Source organism: Scardinius erythrophthalmus (genome assembly GCF_964197995.2).
Source record: "Scardinius erythrophthalmus genome assembly, chromosome: 20".
In the NCBI taxonomy this organism is placed as follows: Eukaryota; Metazoa; Chordata; class Actinopteri; order Cypriniformes; family Leuciscidae; genus Scardinius; species Scardinius erythrophthalmus.
In genome coordinates, this window is record NC_138240.1 from 8,170,402 (window position 1) to 8,191,379 (window position 20,978).

Sequence of the window (20,978 nt, forward strand, 5' to 3'; positions counted from 1 at the left end):
ATGAGATGGGTAAGAAGTGTTCCCTTGGAAAAACTTTTGCATTCCGCCGAGAAACTTTGGGTTCATGCGCAAAGAGCTCCTATGGTTTAGAGAGTGAACGCAAAGTTTCTTGGGGGGAACGCAAAACATTTGCGATTTTATTTTTCCTCCAATTTCATTTTTTCCCCCACCACCATGTCCCTTTAGAGGCTCCGTACAAACCAGTATGAGTTTCTTTCTTCTGCTGAACACAAAAGAAGATATTTTGAAAAATGTTGGTAACCAAACAGTTCATGTGCCCCATTGCCTTCCATAGTTTGGGAAAAAAAGTTATTATGAGTGTTTTTAAATATTAAATGTGAATTTAAAGGGATACTCCACCGTTTTTTCATATTAAACTATGTTATTCCCTTAACTAAGACGAGTTGATACATACCTCTCTCGTCTCAGTGCGTGCACTAAATCGCTCTGTCTTGCGGCGAAACTTTGTTAGCACTTAGCTTAGCCCAGTTCATTCAATATGGGCCAAGCAGAGAAGCTACCAAACAGCTCCACGTTTTCCCTATTTAAATACAGTTACTCGCGTAGTGTAACTCGACCTAGGACGGTGACACAAAACAAAACGTTGCGCTTTTCTAAGCGTGTAAAATGGATAACTATATTGTATGGCGGAATACCATAGCAAGTGCTTGGAAGCACTTCGACTTCGGTGCAGTAATATCTTCACTTGTGAAAAATCCTCTCACCGCCCCCCGCTCCCTCTAGTGAAGATATTACTCCGCCAAGACGAAGTGCTTACAAGCACTTGCTATGGTATTCCGCCATACAATATAGTTATCCATTTTACACGCTTAGAAAAGCGCAACGTTTTGTTTGTGTCACCGTCCTAGGTCGAGTTACACTACGCGAGTAACTGTATTTAAATAGGGAAAACGTGGAGGTGTTTGGTAGCTTCTCTGCTTGGCCCATATTGAATGAACTGGGCTAAGCTAAGTGCTAACAAAGTGTCGCCGCGCGCCAGAGCGATTTAGTGCACGCACTGAGACGAGAGAGGTATGTGTCAACTCGTCTTAGTTAAGGGAATAACATAGTTTAATATGAAAAAACGGTGGAGTATCCCTTTAATGTATTTAAAGGGAAAAAAAGGGAAAAAAATGGGGAAAATAGGCCATAAGCATGCACAATTCTATATCGAATATTGATCAAATGTATCTATCCAATATCAATAAATTAAAAACAAATTAAAATTTGTAATATTAGTCTATAACCGTTTTATAACCGTTATAAAAAATTGTATTTATATATAAGGTACAAAAAAGGTACAAAAGCTGTCGCTGGGACAGTACCCTTCAAAAGGGTTCTAATATGTACCATTTAGGTACTAATATGTACACTTTTGGAACTAATATGTACACTTTTGGTACCAATATGTACCTTTGAGGGACCAATATGCACTCTTTAGGTACAAAGGTGTACCTTTTGAAAAGGTACCGCCACAGTGACAGCTTTTGTACCTTTTTTTCTGAGAGTGTATATATATATATATAATACTTCATGTGTTTGTTTTGAGTAAATCATGTTCACATGCAACCTTGTGTATTAAAGTAATGTAAACCAGGGTGATTATATGCATGAAAGAGAATTTTGTATGCCAGTGAGCAAAGCCCAGTTAAAATGCAGCTCAGGCTTTCCCTCTTTTCCACCCAAAACGTTTTTAACACAATAAATCTGTTATCCTGACGAACAGACATGCCAACTTTTCTTTCATTTCCCACCTCAACGGAACCCTGAATTCCAAAAACAAGGTCAAAGTGGCCTCCACACACACACACAGAGAGTCTGACAGACATTCAGAAGCACTGACTGGAAAGAACATCTCTTCTTTAGTTTGACAGGACCTTACACACACACACACACACACACACACACACCATCTCCTGAGGGCTGTTAGTTTTTAGTTCCCCGATAGATGGATGCTAAACTGTGTGGGCCTTTTACAGGTGCCTGGCACTGTTATTAATGGCTTGCTCAGTCTTGTTTCTGGCAAAATATTCTGTCCTATTGCTCATGACCCAGTTAACTGACTCATAGGACACTTTAGACTAAAATTCACATCATATCATTTCATAGCACACAAAGCCTGTTGTGTCATGCTTTGCCATGTAATAACACCACAAGAAATCAAGTCATAAAACAGCGAAACTGATACTCTGGCTAGAGGAGCGGATTCATAAAATACTTCAAAGATCACCAGTAACGCCTCTATCCAAACACTCACCTTGACATACGCATACGCTACATAAGAGGCAAAAATATTAATTTACAAGTAGAACAACATCCTCACTTTGAGACTAAATGACCTGAAACCCAAGAACTTTGTTTACTACTTTGCGACAGTGCTTTAGATAAACCATTTCCCCGCCACACCCCGTCACCCTCACGCCTCATGTATTAATTATAGCTATCCCGAGCTGCCCCACTGTCTTGCAAAAGATGTGGCAGTGCTGCTGAAATGTCTTCTATTTATAGTAAGGAGTTCGTTCAAGGGTGGTGGGGACGAGTACGGGATGGAAAAAGGGTTTGGTCGGTTACATGTTCAGAAGGGATTTTCCTTACCTTCTATGGATGGGGCCTGGTCCTGGGCCGCATACAGCATCTCCTTGAAAGCCTGCGTCAGAAAAATAGATACGATAATGATGAGATCACAGTCTTGTGGTACAGGTCAGTGGGGCAATGATGTACAGTGTTCTTACACACTCCATTAAAGCAACTTGTTATGGCAAAGGCGGTTCACTTGGCTGGATATGTAAGCTAATTGAGGTTACTTCAAATGTTGACCTAATATGATATAAGGCCATCTAGCATGCTTTTGTTACTTTAAACATGAATATTAAACTCTTTGTGTGAAATGTCTTTCAGTTCTCTGGGAATACGGTTACCTACTTCTGTTAGCATGTCATTAACCTTGAAGATAATGAAAATCGCTGGACAATTATGCATGATCTGTATGATTTTTCAGAAAACATGCAACTTTATCCCAATGGTAGATTCCCAAAGATGATAGATTCACCTTTAGGGCTGCCTCAGTAATTGGAATGCATTTCATTTCATGTCAGTAAGATTATTCTCAGTGATGGGTGTGCCGCGGTTTCATTCAAGATGGGAGATAATGCAGCATTATGAAAAAAGTGTAAAGCATCTTAAAGTTGAAATGTACATTTAAAAACATGCTAGAATGTTTTTTTTAATGCAAAATGTGCAGTTATTGCAAAGTTAGGGGCAATTACATTTTTACCTGAATTATTTCCACATTCATTCATTAATTGCAATACTACATGAAGGTAAAAGGTACCCAAGCTATTTCAACATATCAAATAGGTCCTTCTATGTAAAATCAATCAAATTTTGGAAACTCCCCAAGCTTAAATGTTTTTTTTTATAAATATATATATATATATTTTTTTTTTTTCTGAAGAAAGACACACTGATAAAAGCCATTGGTGACTGTTCAAAAAAGGGAAAAGCACTTTTTCCCCCAAGTTTACATGCCTGTAACTCAATTAAGATATCTTAATATTCTTTTATATTTTGGTTTTTAACAAACATTTCTTTTGGTATCTTAATTTTAAATGCCCTATATGGTTCAATCCCAGAGATATGGAGATCTTTATGCGGCTTCATAAGTAAATTGTGTACATTTTCAGTGGTCAAAAACCAAATGTGGATCACTTTTCACACAGCTGATACTTATTGCATTTAAAGGGGAATGACAACATTTCAACAACAAATAATGTTGAAACTAGAAATGTATCTTGTTTACCTCTATCAAAAAAATTGCATACAACATGCCTCTCTCTTTTTTTCTTTTTTGTTACTAAAGTAAACGGATTTTAGTAATGGACCTACCCATGTCTGTGTAAAAATAAAATAATGATGCTGCCATGTTTCTAAAGTCATTTTGACGCTGAAAAATACATTTATGACATTTCATATTTTGGATTTCTTGGATTTATGTATTTCTTTCACCACACAAAAAAAAGGATCAAAATAAAAAATTCTACAGGGACCTCTGGTTGAGTTCACCAAATAATATTTTTTACATGATTAAAACAAGGTACTTTAGCCAATCAAGCTAATTTTCTTTACCTGACAAAATATATTTTACAATGGAGGATTACAGACTCACTTCTCTAAATAGCCTAAATAAACAAATAATAAGATCTATCGGATGTAGCCCACAAAAACATTTATCAGCACTCAGGGGGCGAAACATTATCTGGTGATTTTCTACACAAGCTCAATGCAGTGCGGGGAACTGCTCAGACAATATATAGCATACACTGAAATGCATATCTTGACACAATAAAAGACGAATCGCAATCAAGAACATTTATTTGCTAAGCAGAAGACATCCCTAGATCAAGCTGAACGCTAACCAAGACAATTAGGGCTGTATGGATGCTATGAAGACTTCTTTTCACTATAAACAAATCTCACACTCAAGGTCAAAGCCTGGCCAGTGTGTCCGCCAATGAAATAAGAGAATCGCTGCATTGCCATGGCAATAATGATGATGACACAAAGGCTAGACGTGCTCTCTGGAGTATTCAAGTTATACAACCAATAACTGAAACCAGGATACATGCGCACTATACATCTGCTCTTCCTTCAGAAATATGTGTGCATGCGTCTGTGTGAGATTTGGCCAGATCTTTGCGTCCAGTGAGCCTGACAGCAGATGTCATCCCAGTGGGAGAGGGAGCACAAGTCGCTGTGTGTATATGTGTCTGTGTGTGTAAGTGTGTGTCAGTGCATGTGTGAACAGCAGGTCTGTGAAGTCAGCCAGCAAAGATCCATACATCCCAGCCAGTAAGCAGACCTGCTGCTTTGAAGAATATGAAGAAACAAGCCACATATTCTATATATATACACACACAGGCAAGTATCACTAGATATTGCTCATACTTAGGGTTAGTGATTTACTCTAAACCCATTATCTAAATTCATTTAAGCTTAAAAACTTGTACTGTTCTGCCTCAGACATGAATTATACCTCAAATGATCATACTAACATTTTCCACCTGTGGACAATAAAACAAGCTAAATAAATCTTATAGATGTACTTTAAAGGAAGGATCAAAGTCATATTTAGGGATCACAAATATTTGTGGGTGCATGGGCTCTACTGATTTTGCAATCTGCAAAAGCCCCACATTTCCTAACAATGCCTTAGCAACAGCCCAGAACACACTAGCAACCACATAGCAACGCACATTCATTTTCTCCACAAGGAAATTGATTTTGAACAATAACTTCAAACCTTTAAGACAGACCTACTGTGAGCTATGAGGTTGTTAATCCATATTTGTTTCTGCTCAACTGTCAGTCATGCGTTATTTCTGGTTATTTTTTAATAATCATTTCAACAGCAAAATTCCTAGTGAAAAACTAAATTACCCATGATTCTGTACAGAAAATTACACCAATCAGAGTTTAAAAAAGCAACACACTCCAAAATAGCTTTTTGGCTCCGCCCACTACCATGAAGCACTGCAAATAATGTAATCTCCCTATGCTTTCAAAATATTGAAATACTCTATATTTGCATATTTTGCAAATAACTTAACGGTATACTCCTCCATCGTTTTTAATTTGATTATGCTGTTTCCAATGCTTCATGGGATTGTAGTTCTTTCCCTCACTAAAGCCGTTAAGTACACACAGTTTTGTCTCTATATTTATGTTTGATTTTTTTTTTTGCTTCAAATCAAAGTTTGTAGAATCACCTCATAGCTGATTGGCCTGGTTCATGGCTTATAACTTAACTTAAACATAGACTTTTTAAAAATCCCTATGGGAGAAATTAATAAATAAAAATAAATCTGGAACCAGCGCTGATGAATAAGGCACTCTATTAGCAACTGCATAGCAACACCCTAGCAACGGCCATAAACACACCATCTTTCTCACTCTCTCTTTCTCCCTTCTTAGTCAGGCTTAAAAGTCAAATAAAAGCGATTTAGTTATTTAATATGCACAGCCCGAAGTCAGTGTGAATCCTAATTAATTTATCACTCAATCAGTTTGTCAATTTATCGACAGAAAGACTAAATGATTCATCAACCTTCTTTCACCCTTCTACTACTGCAATGCTCTTTCCAACTTAGCATGTAATTCACTTGATTATTTTCAAGGTCATCCTTTAAATATGTTATGTAAAGTATAAAACAATAAATATTTTGTCTTGTTCAAAGTTTTAAGGGAAGGACTAGGTGAGGAAGTTTGGTCCTTTAAGAAGTTCATTCCTTGTAAGGTTCCTAAAGCCAGTTTATGGACTCAGTTTTATTGCTCAGAGCCTGTGCGGCTGCTTCACAATGACTTTCTGTGGCGCTGTCAGCCACTGGCGGCAAAGCAATACATGAGCAGAGACAGAGTCCATAGTTATCATGGCTTAACTGCTCACAGAGGGACTTCAATGACCAAACATTAATAAATTCGGCTTTTCTTTGGGATACACTCTATAAGACAGAGCTGTATCACATTGTATTAAATGTAGCTGAAAAAAGATGTTCATCTTAGGCTCTCACTACTGCACAATCTGTCACTGTATGTAAAAAATAGAGCCAGACAGTTCATTGATAATGCTGTACAGTGCTGGAAAGGATATTGCTAATCTGTCAGTGTCACAAACGGTATAAACACAGTTCACAAATCCATTTAACATTCCCTGTAGTGTCAAATGACAGGCTGAACATTATGAATTACACTATTTTCCTTGAGTCCTTTGTCTTGTCCTTGACAGATCAAGCTGGAATCTCACTGCAGTCCGTTCACACATGCAAATTGGCACATGCGACCAGTAACTGAGGTTTGACGGTGAAAGTCAGATGCAACAGATATAGAGGCACATGCCACTAAATCATCTGCATGTCATTTCTATTAAATGGTCAAAGACTAATCAATCTGCCAAACTATGTGAAAACAAAGAATTACAACAGAATAGACTGGATAAATACATTTTGTTTACAATAGTCACAGTAGTGCATGTTTGCCTGGGTTCTCCGTCTGATTACAGATTCAGTGCTCCAGACAAAGGAATTCTCCTGCTTTGCGCCAAGACGCATACTGAAGCCCTGACCGTCCATCATCACACAACAAATACCATTGATTTATTGTCTAACTGTGCAGTCAGTCAATAATTTCACAGCACAGAAACAATAAATAAATCAACATGAGATTAAAATCTGGCTTGAAATCCTTCATTATTCAACAGTTTGAATGACCAGTTCAACATTTTTTTTCAAAACTAATTACATGACAGTCACTACAAATAATAATAATTCCTCAATTAATTTTAATTGAGAATGTTCTTCTGATTCATTTTCAATGAGAATGAAATTGTTTTATTTTAGGCAGAATTACATCCTCCTAAAGCTGAGGCTTGATAGTGGGGCATGTTATATTTAGCGATGGATATACCATCTCTCGGAGCTCTTTCCTTTGTTCATAATTCATAAAACGAATGGTGGATGGAAACCTTGGAAACCATGGACTGAAGCTGTATTTAACCTTTTGTTAATGAAGAAAAATTTGTGCATTATTATACCTACTATGTATTATACTATTATACCATTATTATATGATGTGGAAATTATGCTTCAATTTCTTGCTATTTTTTAATGCTATATTATATTATATTTAATAAGAACAATCAGAAATCATGATTATCAATTTACTGTATATACATTATATGCTGGTAGAAAGAAAGAAAGAAAGAAAGAAAGAAAGAAAGAAAGAAAGAAAGAAAGAAAGAAAGAAAGAAAGAAAGAAAGAAAGAAAGAAAGAAAGAAATACTTTGAACTCAGCAAATTAATTGATGCAGACATAAAGTGGGCGAGCAAGCTAATTACATAAAATGACCTTTCTGGCTTAATTCCAAAACAATAAGAAAAAAAAAAGGAAGAATTTAGGTGAGTTCACTTAATATAACAGAATTAATATATTCACTGAAACATAATTGATTATATAGATAGTTTATTATTATTATTAATTTAAGTGATTCTTCTTTGTGCCAAATGTGCAGGCAGGTGATTGGCGATGCTCCAGATGTGTGAGAGTGTCATGAAACCAGAATAAAATTAATAACTGAAATTTGAAAAAGGAACAAAAAACATTAAAATATACAAATATAAATAAAATTGTCCAGATGTAAAAGCTGCCAAAGGGTCCCTCATTAATACCAAAGACCCTGAAGAGACAATTAATTATGAAATTATCATGTAGTAAGCTATGTATGTGATTCAATACAAAAATGACAAAAAAAAGTTAATTTAGCAATTGATTATTTTCCAGAAACATCATTACTTCACCTTATGTCTGATACGATTTATTATTTTAAATACATGCAGGTCATTTAACTTAAGCTTGGTGTAACCCATCTTTCTTTGCTTCCACATAATATTTAGGCTACATTAATATTTACACTATTCAAATCAAACAATCCGCTTAAGTTTTGCTCCGCAAATCTGAACAGGCTTCTGGAACCTCTGAGTTGCTTCTCAATCTCTACACTAGGACGCAACTACGGACTACATGCACCATGTAAGATTCATACATAAATCTCTCACCTCGTATTGAATATATTGTTTCCTCCATTCTGGAGTAATATGGGCGGACAGGTGCTCCGCAAACTTCATGCTGGCGGAGCAGATATCCACAGTCGGACTATAATAGTATCCTCGGGTCGGGCAGCGGCTTCTTTGGGGCTTTTGTTATTTCTGTCACTAAGTTACGGAGCCTCATGCGTTGCGTTGCTTTCCGCTCTGTCTAAATCAAGTCCGGTCTATCACAGTCCACTATTCCCCGGTCCCACATATTACCCCGTTCAAAGTAAAACCCGCAACTTAGGGACTAAAAGAAACCTCGTCCGACTCCCCAAAACAGGTGCCTGAATGACAGCGCTACAGCCCCGGTGCGGGCGAATCTGGGAGTGACTTTCTCTCTCCAGACTCTCTGGGCGTTTGTGTAGAAGCTGTTGTCCGCCATCAGCGCGCGCTGAGTGAGTGAGTGAAAGACGCATGTGCGTCACCGCGCACCGCGAGGCGCGTTTACAAATAGGCTTGTTGTTTGTGATTAATCATGCCCTTTGGCTTAATATTTTAGAAATAAAGTTTAACTTTTTGTTATTGTTGTATTCTAAAGCCTGGTTTCACAGACAAATTAAGTAAGACTTAACATTTAAGAAACTTTAGTTGACGTGCCATACATTACTGGTGTGCAGCTTGAGACAAAACAATTAAAGTTTTAATAAGTAGCCTAGCCTATAATCTTGCAAATATTTTTCAACATATTGTATATATATATATATATAGTTAGATAATTATTTGTATTTGTTATAATATGATTATAGCTATGTTAATATTAATATAATAATGCACATTCTTATGACATAATTATGATATATTGATATAATAGGCTATGCCAAAATTCTATAATTTAGCCTACACATTCTTTCCCATCTTGGTTGATGGTGGTGGTTTATTTCTTGGAAAAATAGACATTTTATAAGAAGCTGACCTACTTATCTCTATATTTAGCATACAAGAGAGCATAAACACTTTCAAAACGTACAAAAAACATCACTAAATATATCAATTATTAATTGATAGATATCAATCAGGATTAAAATGACATTAATGATTTAAATACACAATAAACAAAAAGAAAGTTAAAATTAGACATCCAGCAGGCCATCTGTGCCCTTCACTCGTGTTTATGTTAAACATATTTACTTACATTTTACTGATGTGTTGCTTGCTGACTCAAGGCCATAGAGAGCTGATTTATGCCTACAGCTTTATGTTGTAATATTTTTGCACACCAGGGTGGCGAATTTAGCTTCTGGGCAACAGTTTCGGACTACTACCGTTCTCCAACTAGAAATGTATATAAAAAATTACAGTTTTTAAAAAATGGTTAAATTAAATATTTTATAAAATCTAACAATTTAGTTCATGAGCGAGGGGCATTACGCTGGCAGGAATAACAGCGAGATTCGCCTGGGAAAATGTGATTTGTGTGTCATCTAGTGGACAATGTTTGCATTGCAAAAATATTTTTTTGCATTGCAAAAAAGAAATGAATATTAGGAAATGACCACTAAGAAAAGTTTGTTGTAAATGTAAATTAAATGTTTGTAGCCCTTCTGAGTTTGACTTGAAATTCTGTCTGCGTTCTAAGTTCTTTAAAATTGCAATGGCCAATACTTCATATTATGTCATATAGTACAGCAAGATCTATAGTAATATATGTAATAGATGATACGTCTATAAAGTTCGAGAACGGTTGCAATATTGATTTTGATTTCATTTCATGCGTTTACTCTACTGTGAAACGGTAGGACCTAAAAAAACGGTCGCAGGACGCACTCGTGCCTATTATTGTGTCGTACAACTCACGGACCAATTCTCAAAACAAGTCCGACTGAATCGGATTACGGATAACGTACTGTAGCAGTCAACTGTCTGCGCTGGTTTTATTAGTAATTAATAATAATTAAAGCATAAATACTGTTGATTGCCCCTATAAGGCATCTTCATTATCTTCAATGGCGTCCCGATCTCCGTCCTCCTCCCCAGACTCAGCGACAGGCTCCGGTACTGATCCAGCCCGGCCTGACACCGGAGAGCCGCTCGGTGGAGGATCCGACTCGGACTCAGATTTCGGATTAGGGAAGTTTGATTGTGGTTCTGCGGATACAGCGCTTCGATTAGACGGAGCAGAACTGGAGAATGAGTTCGAGGTGGCAGCGGACCGGGTCAGAGATCTCGCCCAGACAGCCAGTAGAGAGCAGCTGCTGTATCTGTACGCCAGGTTCAAACAGGTAAACAGAGCCTACTGTCTTTTCTTTTAGTTTTTACCATATCTGATACTGTACACTCATAATACATTTAAACGAGATCTCCCGCAACACAATACGAAGCGTTGAGATTATGTTGAGTTTTTATTTACTTATATATTTTTGGTTACACTTTATTTTAAGGTGTCATTGTTACAGTGTAATTATACATTTAAGGACTGAGCAATAGGTAATATAAATTAACAACATGTTACATTAGGATTAGGGTTTGGTTTAGGCTTAGTTCGTGTAATTATGCATCATTTACTGTTATTACTGTGTTAAGTACATGTAACATATGTAACAGGGAAACTATAAAATAAATGTATAAAATGTAATTTTTCACAATGAATGATGGCTAATACAAAGTTACCCAAAATGTTATGTAGTAAAAATAACTAGTAATGCTGTTTTGAAGTAAATTATAGTTTCCATTCTAAGTTTTGTAAACTCTTGACAGATGACCGTGCCTGTTGGTTATGAAGTCGAAAACATTGGACATTGGGATCAGTTATTTGAGCATTTGTCAGCAATTTTATTAAGTAAATATTATTGATAAACTTATGTCTGACAGGTCAAAGTTGGAAAGTGCAATACAGCAAAACCTGGTTTCTTCGATTTCGAGGGTCAGAGAAAATGGTAAGACTCTTAACAAGTCATGTTTCATGCTAAATCTGAATTTTGATTTGGGCTCATTTCATAGTTGACAGTGACATTTGTTGCCATCATAACTCCAGCCACCTGATTAATACTATGAATATTGTTGGGTCTTATGACAAATTGCTTGTAATTTTCCTCAGTTTCTTGGATATAACCATCCTTTAAATGAATAAATAAATCCACTTTGTGTCCAATAATATGAGCTTTTTGAGAAAGAAAAAAAAGTCTGAGAGAGTGCTTCCTGTTTACAGGTCAGCATGGAAACAGCTGGGGGACATGAGTGCAGAGCAGGCCATGCAGGAGTACGTGTCCTGTGTACATGCTCTGGATCCAGAAGGCAGTGAGAAGGTAAATAATAAACTTACTGTATGCAATTGCATAAGGGGATGGAAAACAAGGTTTTTCTTTGGTCTTTTGTGCTAAAATTGTTTGATGTACTGTTAGGGGGTTAACAGTTTAGGACCCAAGGACCAGATGTTTGAAAGAAGACCCGGAGTCAGAATTATAAAAAATTGAAGAAAAGTTTTACTGAAGATAGTTTCCAGTTTCATCAGCAGAAGACAGCTTCAAGACTCACACAGGAGGTCGTAGGCCGCCCTACTTACAGTTACAAAGATCACAGCAGTTATACCATTTCCAAGGTCTAAGCTACATCATTGCTTACAGGTTGAATGATTCTGATTGGCTAAGAAATTGATAAACAGTAATTTTCCACACATATACATAGACTGAAGTAGAGGTGGGCGATATATCGTTTAGACGATAATATCCAAATTGTTGTCTGGACGATATGCAAAATTGAGATATCGAATATTTCATAATTTGTACAATCCGACCCCCCAAACATGAAAAGAGCTGAAAGAAGTTAAAGAGAAAACAAATAACGCACACAATAACCTTCTAAACAATTATATGTAGCGATTTTTAATACTGTAGGGCAGTACTATTCGCGGAAGCAACCTCCAAGTGGCCCAGCCCATGGTCCCGCGTCGTCAAAAACACATAAGTAAATTCGAAATAGTGCGCGCAGAAGCACATGCACAAAACCGTTTTTAAAATGATATATGAATTATTTTTATTTTATCATATGTCATTTTACAAAAGGACATTTTACAAACCGTTTGCGCATGTGCTCCTGCACGCACTTTTTCGGTCAGAACACAGCAATCAGAGGACGCGCTGAAAACTGTAATGCTGTTCTCTTCCTTCATAACTCGTATTGAGAAGATTTGAGTTGCAGAGGAATTTGTGACTGTTTCACCGGTTCAACCACATCAAAGTTTCGTAATTAGTAAGTCCGTGCTTTTTCTCTTATTTTTTTCTTATGTGCTGAAGGGCCGCTGTGCCTTGGTGAAACGTTACGTGAAGAGCTCTTTTCCAAAACGCCATAAACCTAAAAAGCTGCCTCAAAGATCCACCAAAAGTAACGATTATGAATATGTAAAATATTGCAATAAGACATTTTAAATTGTTTACTAATTTCTGTGTCGGCTGCAAAGATGAAGTTGACGATAGGCTATGACTCGCGATCTTCGCAGTAGGCTAGTGAACGCACCGGAGAAATGCACATTTATTAGGCTACATATTTTTATTTAGTTTTGGATGGTTTTGTTTAGAACCAGCTTTCTGTAAAAATATTTCACATTTTTTAGGCCTGCGAGGCGAGTAGGCTACGGTCCGGTTCATGATGATATAATCTCCAGTTCAAGCACCGGCGCCTTTAATTAATAATTTATATTTAATTTTAATGTATTAAATCCAGGAAATTGGTCAATGAAAAATTTATTAAAATTAAGATACAATTAATACAAAACGAAATTCGTTTTAAAGAAAGGCTTTGTGTTTTTTGTTTTGAGGTCTCTGTGAAAGTTTGAAAGTCTTTAGTCTTTTTGCCGCTTTCAGAGCACTCGCGTCCATAATGGAGAACTGACACGTAATATTGTTTTTTCCTCATAAATGCAAACACGAAAAATAAAAGACAAAAGACTTTTTTTAAAAGACAAACCGTCAATTTTTTTTTTGGGGGGGGGGGGGGATGGATGGATTTATAGCGTTTTGGGGAAAAAATGGATGGATTTATATCGTTTTGAAAATATTTAATAAAATATATTTGAATCTATCATCAACAATATTGTTGTTTGATTTAATAATCACTGTTGCAAAAGGTGCCTAGTTCCGTTTTTTTTTTTTTTTTTTTGTAAGTGGAAAAAGATAGGGGCTTCCTCAGATTCTGTTTAGTTAGCTCCTTTATTGTTTCTTTTATAGCCTACATAGGTAAAATGCAGCAAGTCAAAAGACCAACTGGACATTCTTTGCCAGTTTGCACACATTTCTTTGAAGGATGGCAAAAATATCGACTGAATATCGATATCGAGATATTGGAAAAAAATATCGAGATATTCATTTTTGTCAATATCTCCCACCCCTAGACTGAAGCATATCTCCATTGATTATGCGGCTGACACTCGGACCCTGAAGTTAGGCACGTCGTGACCATCCAGTTCTCAGATTTGGTTTGCTGGGTGCCAGCATGTCTTGAACAACAACTCAGTCAATCTCCAACAATGCCAGTGGTTCCTTAACCTGTAAGCAAGAAGACTAACACACACCGACACACAGCTTTTCCAAGGTTGGATTTGGCCAGGCTCTAACTATAAACAGGAGTCTCGTCTCAAAACATCAAGATAACAAGTTCTTTCTCTCAAGGATAGTCCCTATTTCATTTCTGGAGGCCGGGATAAATAGGCAAGCACTGTTACTGCATTCAAATATCAAATACTGACATTAAAGAATACATGAAAAGAACATTTCAGTAATCACACTGGTAACTTCTATAACAAAGTAAAATCTCCAGAGAAGTCAACTCATTTGATATTTAGAAAGAAAAATATTGATTAATACCTTGATTATAATCACTCATTACATATACATTGAAGCAGCAGTGGATTCCAGTCCACCCCCTTCAGTACTATGATATTGATGTAAATTGATATTCACAAGTCCCAGTCCACCTATATAAGTTATGGATTAACAGATTTGCATAGTATTGTTTTGATAGATTGTCACTTGTCAACTTGGAGATGGATTTGTTGCTCGCAAGACATTAATCAGTATTTTTTTTTTCATGCAAATAAACTATACTTCTAGTAAGTGGATCTGTGCTGTAATGTTACTGCGTTACTGAATAACGTGTCCAGAAGAGGGCAGTCTCTGATTGTGCAGTTGTTGTGGTTGTGAACTCATGAAACAGGTAGTTCCCTTGGTTTTAATAACCCTTGGTTTTTTCTGATTATGCTCAAAAGATATCAGAAACAGAGTTTCTATCTATCTATCTTCCTGCTTTTTACCCATAATCCACATGTCAGAGCAGAGCAGATACATCCCCCTTCATTGATACCGCTGCAAGTAACCCAGTCTGACTGCCATCCAGACCAGCACAAAAGCACATAAACAAATTCCCCACCTTTCAGAATGAACTGATTGTGTTAGTGTGTTAAAAAGAAGGCAGACAGCTCCATTACAAGGTAGAGAAAGAGCCCTGGCGAGGGAGGAGAGACAATAGCTCGTTGCTGACCTCCTGTGCACTTCTGTTGATACGTGCACTTGCTGTGGAGTGGGGAAAAAAAGTGCACAAATTTACGGTATTTTAATGCAAGCCTGCTATTCAAACAGAAGTGCAGATGCAGCGCTTTTCTGCCCTGAACTGTAATATTTTGAAGTCATTGAATTAAAAATGCTGTATAATAGAGCTGGCCGGCTGCAGAAAACAATTTTAATCTTTTCCTCAGCGAGTTCCACCAGTGGTTGAATATCCAGAGTCCTTTGTGCTCGCTCTCTTGCTGTTGCCAAGTGCTGTGCTGTCTGCAAAAAAAGTGAATATAACAATGTCAAATATACAAAACCTGTCAAGTCTAGCAACATGTGCAATGTCCTGCCAGATTTCTGTCTTATTTGAACTCGACGGAGGCGTATTGTACCTTTCTCTTGTAAATTAAACTGAGAGTGACTACTATGGGCTACTGTTGTGTTTCTGTCTTATATAGTTTCATGTCCTGTTTGGTCAGCAGGCGAGGGATTTCACTTCAGTTTTGTGGCTTTTCAGATGTTTAAAACCTTTAAATTGATCTCTAGGCTTCACTTTGTGGGCATTGTGACAGTTTTCTCTTTCTTTTTTTAGTCGTCGGAGCGAAGGGGAGGATATAATAGAACTGGATTCGGTGGGCCAGCGGTTAGCTCTCTATACCAGGAGGAAAAAATAAGGTAACAAGTCTTGCTTATGAATATGATTATTTTATTGTAATTTTTTTATTTGATCCAGTGATCACTCTTGTATCAGTGATGCATGATTCATTTTCCTGCTCAAGGAACTCATGGATACCAGACGCCCCGTTGCTTCTTCCAATGAGACAAATTAAGGGCTGAATTCACATGGTTTTACCTCTTAAATTAACAGTATTAGTATGCAAGCATAGGGGGTGAAGAGGCCTTCGGAAGCAGTGAAGTATAATTACTTTTTTATGATTATATCAATGATAGGAATGTAAAATGGATCCAGGCATGGATGGATAAAGAAATATATGGAAGTATCAATACAACAGGGGTTCGTTCCCAAAGTCGACGTGTCCCGGGAGAATGTGAGTCGTTCATTGGGGACGGAAAAGCAAAGAGGCAATTAACATCCCGTTCCCCCTCCTCTCCTCCCATTTGTCGCTCGCTGAGCGTCCCATTTCGGGCGTGACCCAATCAGACCGCCATCCGGACTGCTTCACTGCGTTCCAATTTCCAAGCTCTGTGATTGAGAGCCCTCCTGCATATTCAAACCTCTCGTTAGCATTTGATTAGAGCGTCTTAATGGATTCTGCATTGCCCGATTGCAAAACCAGATGACCTGTAACTCCAGGACCATCTCATTTTTAATTTTATTTTTAATTTTTGCTCAAACTCACTTGAGAAACAACAGCCGACTGAAAAGCTGATCTGCCCAAGTTGCATAATCCTGTGCTTCTGCAGTAATCATGAATGAGGACGCTTCATTCACTGTAGAATGCATGATAGATGAGTTGTTCTGTGACGCCTTGGAGAGAGATGAATCAGATTGATCTGATCTGATTGATGGGAGCAGAGAGTTTCAGAATATCGGGCTATTTTGGAGGGCAGTGTGTATGTGTCAGCTCTGCTCATCTCTGATTGATGATGTTAAAGGGATGGTCCACCCAAAAAAATGAAAATTCTGTCATCATTTACTCAGCCTCATGTCGTTACAAACATGTAGGACTTTCTTCTGTGGAACATAAAAGATGATATTTTGAAGATTGTTGGTAACCAAACAGTTTCAGTTCCATTGTATGGACAAAAATACAATGAAACTCAATGGGAACTAAAGTTTAAATGTTTTGGAGAACTATCCCTTTGCCTGGTGTGCAAGAAGGATTCGGGACGGATGCATGCAGTAAAACTTAAAAGTTGTTCATTATATTTTAATATCTATGTTTTAGTCTTTTAAGATTCCCCTGTATAATCCGCATTGAGGTCTGTGTGTGAAAACTTGGACATAGGTCTTTTGTTTGGTCTCTCACGAGTCAGAAAACGTTGATCAAGCGTTGTGGAATGACAGAGTAGCCAGTGACCTTCCCAGAATGCTCAGCGGCATCGCTGATGCCATGTCGTTTATCAGTGGGCCATTAATCAGGTGTAAGCGTGGGCTTGTGTGCGTGTGTGTACTCGGGCTTTAGGAGCACAGGCCAGCATCAGTCTGACGAATGAGCAGTTTTATTGATTAGTTGCCCCGGGAGACGGATGATGCCCACATGGCACAGACACACTGGGTCACGGTGAGACCACAAACACTCACATATTCATCCTTATTTACTATGAGTGAGATAAGGCCAGGTTTAGTGCACGCATACATGGGCATAAGCCATTTTCCATGAATACGGTGGACGTTGGTGTCCCATTACTTTTAAGCACAGATTTGTGATTGAGTTTGTTCTGAGAATTATTTGATATGTTAGACGTTAAACTATTATATTACATAAATGTAAGATAGCAAGATGTTGTAGCTAATTTTAATCACCAACATTTTTTGTTTACCCCTTAAAATTCTGATTTGGGCCTGTCACAAAAGGTGAATACAATAAAATAAAATAATACGATTATGGTTATGTCATAATTGTGACATAATCTGATGATGTCAAATTCATGTTACAAACTAGCTTAATTTAGGCTAAATTTACAACCATGTTTCTCACTATTTTTTTCCATAGATAGATAGATTTATTTTTTAATTTTATAAATTCTGCGTATTTAACTGTAGTTTTGAAAATGACGAAATGTAGGATACACTTTTACCCAGTCTAGCACGGTAATCTTTTTTTTTTTTTTTAATTTTTTTTTTTTTTTAATTATTATTATTATTATATTTTTATTTTATTATTATTATTATTATTATTTTTATTTATTATTTATTTATTTATTTATTTTATACATTTTTTTGCATATTTAACTCTAATTTTAAAAATGACAAAATGTAGGATAAATTTACAACACTTGTCTTGTACCCATTCTAACATTAGTAGTTTTTGTTTTAATCAATACATTTTGTAGCCTGGCAAGCCAGACCTACATCAAGATGTTAGGTCTGGAAACTCACCATAGTCACGGCTCAATTCCGAGGGGCGGGACAGCGGAGCTAGTTGATAGATTCAACTTTTGCCATATCTGGCCGGCAAAACGACGAACACATCTTCCTTTTTTTAAGAATGACTTAAGTGCCGTTCTTTGCTCTTTTCTCAAAGAAAAACTTAACTCCAAGTCCTCCAGAGTCGCGGCCAAAGCCGATTCGAAAGACCGTTGTTCTCCATCAGCAGCCGCCATTCTTTGTTTTCAAGTAGCAGCAGCCAGGTAACCGTCGCAACTCTGTCGTGTATGTTAAGCCCGCCCCCGCCTACTCTATACACAACGTGATTGGCCTGACCCAATCTGGGTTTTTGCAGCGAGAAGGTTTATTGAGAGTTGCTAGACTACCCTGGCTGCGAAATACATTTTGCTGCCGCTAGGGTGCGTCTAGATTTCTAGGCTATACATTTTGTATATTTAACATCAATTTTAAAAATCACCAAATGTAGGATAAATGTACAACCCTCTTATCCATTGTGACATATTTTTTAATTTGATCAATTTTGCCTACATTAATAAAACAAAAAACACATTTAAAAAATGTGAACCTTATTGAACCTTATTTGAACCTTATTTGTGGAAACTGCAATAAATGTTTTTGTCCTACTGTAAGTAATTCGTTGTGTTGTAGGGTGTCTTTCCATTTTTATGCTGATGATATCCAGATCTATTTACCAATCAATAGAAATGATCCTTCAGCAATTAAATCTCTGTGTAATGTGCCTTAACAATGTCAAATCACATTTATCTTTAAATGACACGATTTCTAACCTACAAAACTTTAGATATGGCTTTGTTCATGCATGTATTACTTCTCGTTTAGATTATTGCAACTCTCTATTCTGCGGTATTTCTAAATCTCAAATTGCTCGCCTCCAACTGGTCCAAAATGCTGCTGCCAGATTCATCACTCCAATTCTGAGGGCTTTTCATTGGCTGCCTATTCAGTTCAGAATCGTATTGAACACGTCATCATTTTTCTCAGTAAATATATTTCCAAAGGTGCTATTGACATGAAATTTTCACCAGATGTTGGTAACAACCCAAGTAAGCCATACATACAACGAAACAAACAAAAATAAGTTCAGAAATTAAGTTATGTGTAATAATGTGAAATGACACAGGGAAAAAGTATTGAACACATGAAGAAATGGAGGCGCAAAAAGGCATGGAAAGCCAAGACAACTGCTGAAAACTTTCACTCCTCTATCAGAAATCTTGCGAGGAGCACTGGTCGAGGCAAATTTATGGTGAAATTATTGTCTTTCCACTTCCGTATTATGGCCCCAAAAGTGCTCACTGGACCATTCAGAAGCTTAGAATGGCGCCTATAACCAATGCCATCATTATGTTTTGCAACAATTAGGTTGCGAAGGTCTTGAGACAGCTCTTCGCTTTTACCCATCATGAGATGTTTCTTGTGTGACACCTTGGCAATGAGACATTTTTGTAGGCCATCATTTGGGACTGAACCAGCTGTTGTTAATTTCCACTGACAGGGGGCTGGATTGCTTTTTAATTACTGTAAGTTTTCAGCAGTTGTCTTGGCTTTCCATGCCTTTTCATGCCTTTTTGCGCCTCCCTTTCTTCATGTGGTCAATACTTTTTCCCTGTGTCATTTCACATTATTACACATAACTTAATTTCTGACAGTCTCTTTGTATGTATGGCTTACTTGGGTTGTTACCAACATCTGGTGAAAATTTCATGTCAATAGCACCTTTGGAAATATATTTACTGAGAAAAATGATGACGTGTTCAATACTTATTTCCCCCGCTGTATCTAGTTGAACTGCTGCATCCTTACACCCCCTCCAGAAGTCTAAGATCAAGTGACCTGACCCTTCTTTTAGTCTCTTGCCCTGTGGTTGAGCCACGGCTATGGAATAACCAGCCTTTAGATTAGATTAGACTGGCACCTTCCCTGATGATTTTTAATTCTCTTTTAAAAACCTATTTGTTCTCCCTGTCCTAGTGTTTTTAACTAGAACTGATCTTTTTGAGGCATATGAAATGTAAGATGCCAGGCATAGCATGCATCAAGTTTTGCACACAATTAATGCATTTATTCTGTTGGTATCAGACTTTTCCCACCACTGTGTGCATAAATTTAATATTTCTATTTTGTGTCAGTCTGTTGATTGTGTATTAGAAATACTCTGACTGATTCAGTCTCAGATATCAGTTCATTTAAAGTTGGCCCGCCTGTATTTCCTGTCTCTCTCAGGCACGGAGGTCCCGTCCGCTGCTAGTCTCATCTGCCCTGCCCCCTGTAATGAGAGTGAGGGGCGGCCACACAATAGGGCTCCAAATGCAATTAATCTGCCATCCTGCATGGGTAAGAGGGGCAGGGGTAAATCTCTTAATGAGATTTCTCCAACCAACTGTACCTCGTCCCCTATAACCCTTTTTCTTTCTCTCTCTCGATCTCTTGCTCTGCCCTGCCTGGTTCGGCCCAAATGCCACAAGGTGATTAGAGAGGAAAATAATTAAAACTGCTGTGGTGAGCGCCAGCCTCCTGACAATGCGCCACGGAGGTGGATGGGCATGTAACCATGAGATGCCTGCCAGTAACATGATTTTTTGCGGCATGCTGCACCTGTGCGCATCAGTTTGGCCCTGTTTAGCCTGGCATTATCTTGGATCATCACTCTGTCATATTTATTTACAGGGTTCAGATTTTCTAGCGTCAACCTTGACCCTGGTTATGTAACATTAAGAATAGACTATTGGTTTCTTATTTCCTTACTATGATTTAATGCTATTT

General features: G+C 37.4%; 2 protein-coding genes across 2 annotated transcripts in view; one reads left to right on the plus strand and one right to left on the minus strand.

Moving 5' to 3' along the window:
* xpr1a (xenotropic and polytropic retrovirus receptor 1a) overlaps positions 1-8,996 on the minus strand; it is a 71,135-nt gene extending 62,139 nt beyond the window's left edge. Inside the window, exons 1-2 of the mRNA XM_081349810.1 lie at positions 8,607-8,996; positions 2,596-2,647 (exon numbers count right to left, since the gene is read on the minus strand). Coding sequence (XP_081205936.1) covers positions 2,596-2,647; positions 8,607-8,675 — 121 coding nt within the window. The 5' untranslated portion in view covers positions 8,676-8,996. The remainder of the gene's footprint in view (positions 1-2,595; positions 2,648-8,606) is intronic.
* A 1,408-nt stretch (positions 8,997-10,404) lies between these two features.
* acbd6 (acyl-CoA binding domain containing 6) overlaps positions 10,405-20,978 on the plus strand; it is a 39,374-nt gene continuing 28,800 nt past the window's right edge. The window contains exons 1-4 of the mRNA XM_081349811.1: positions 10,405-10,861; positions 11,451-11,515; positions 11,788-11,884; positions 15,714-15,796. Of these exons, the coding sequence (XP_081205937.1) occupies positions 10,586-10,861; positions 11,451-11,515; positions 11,788-11,884; positions 15,714-15,796 (521 nt within the window). The 5' untranslated portion in view covers positions 10,405-10,585. The remainder of the gene's footprint in view (positions 10,862-11,450; positions 11,516-11,787; positions 11,885-15,713; positions 15,797-20,978) is intronic.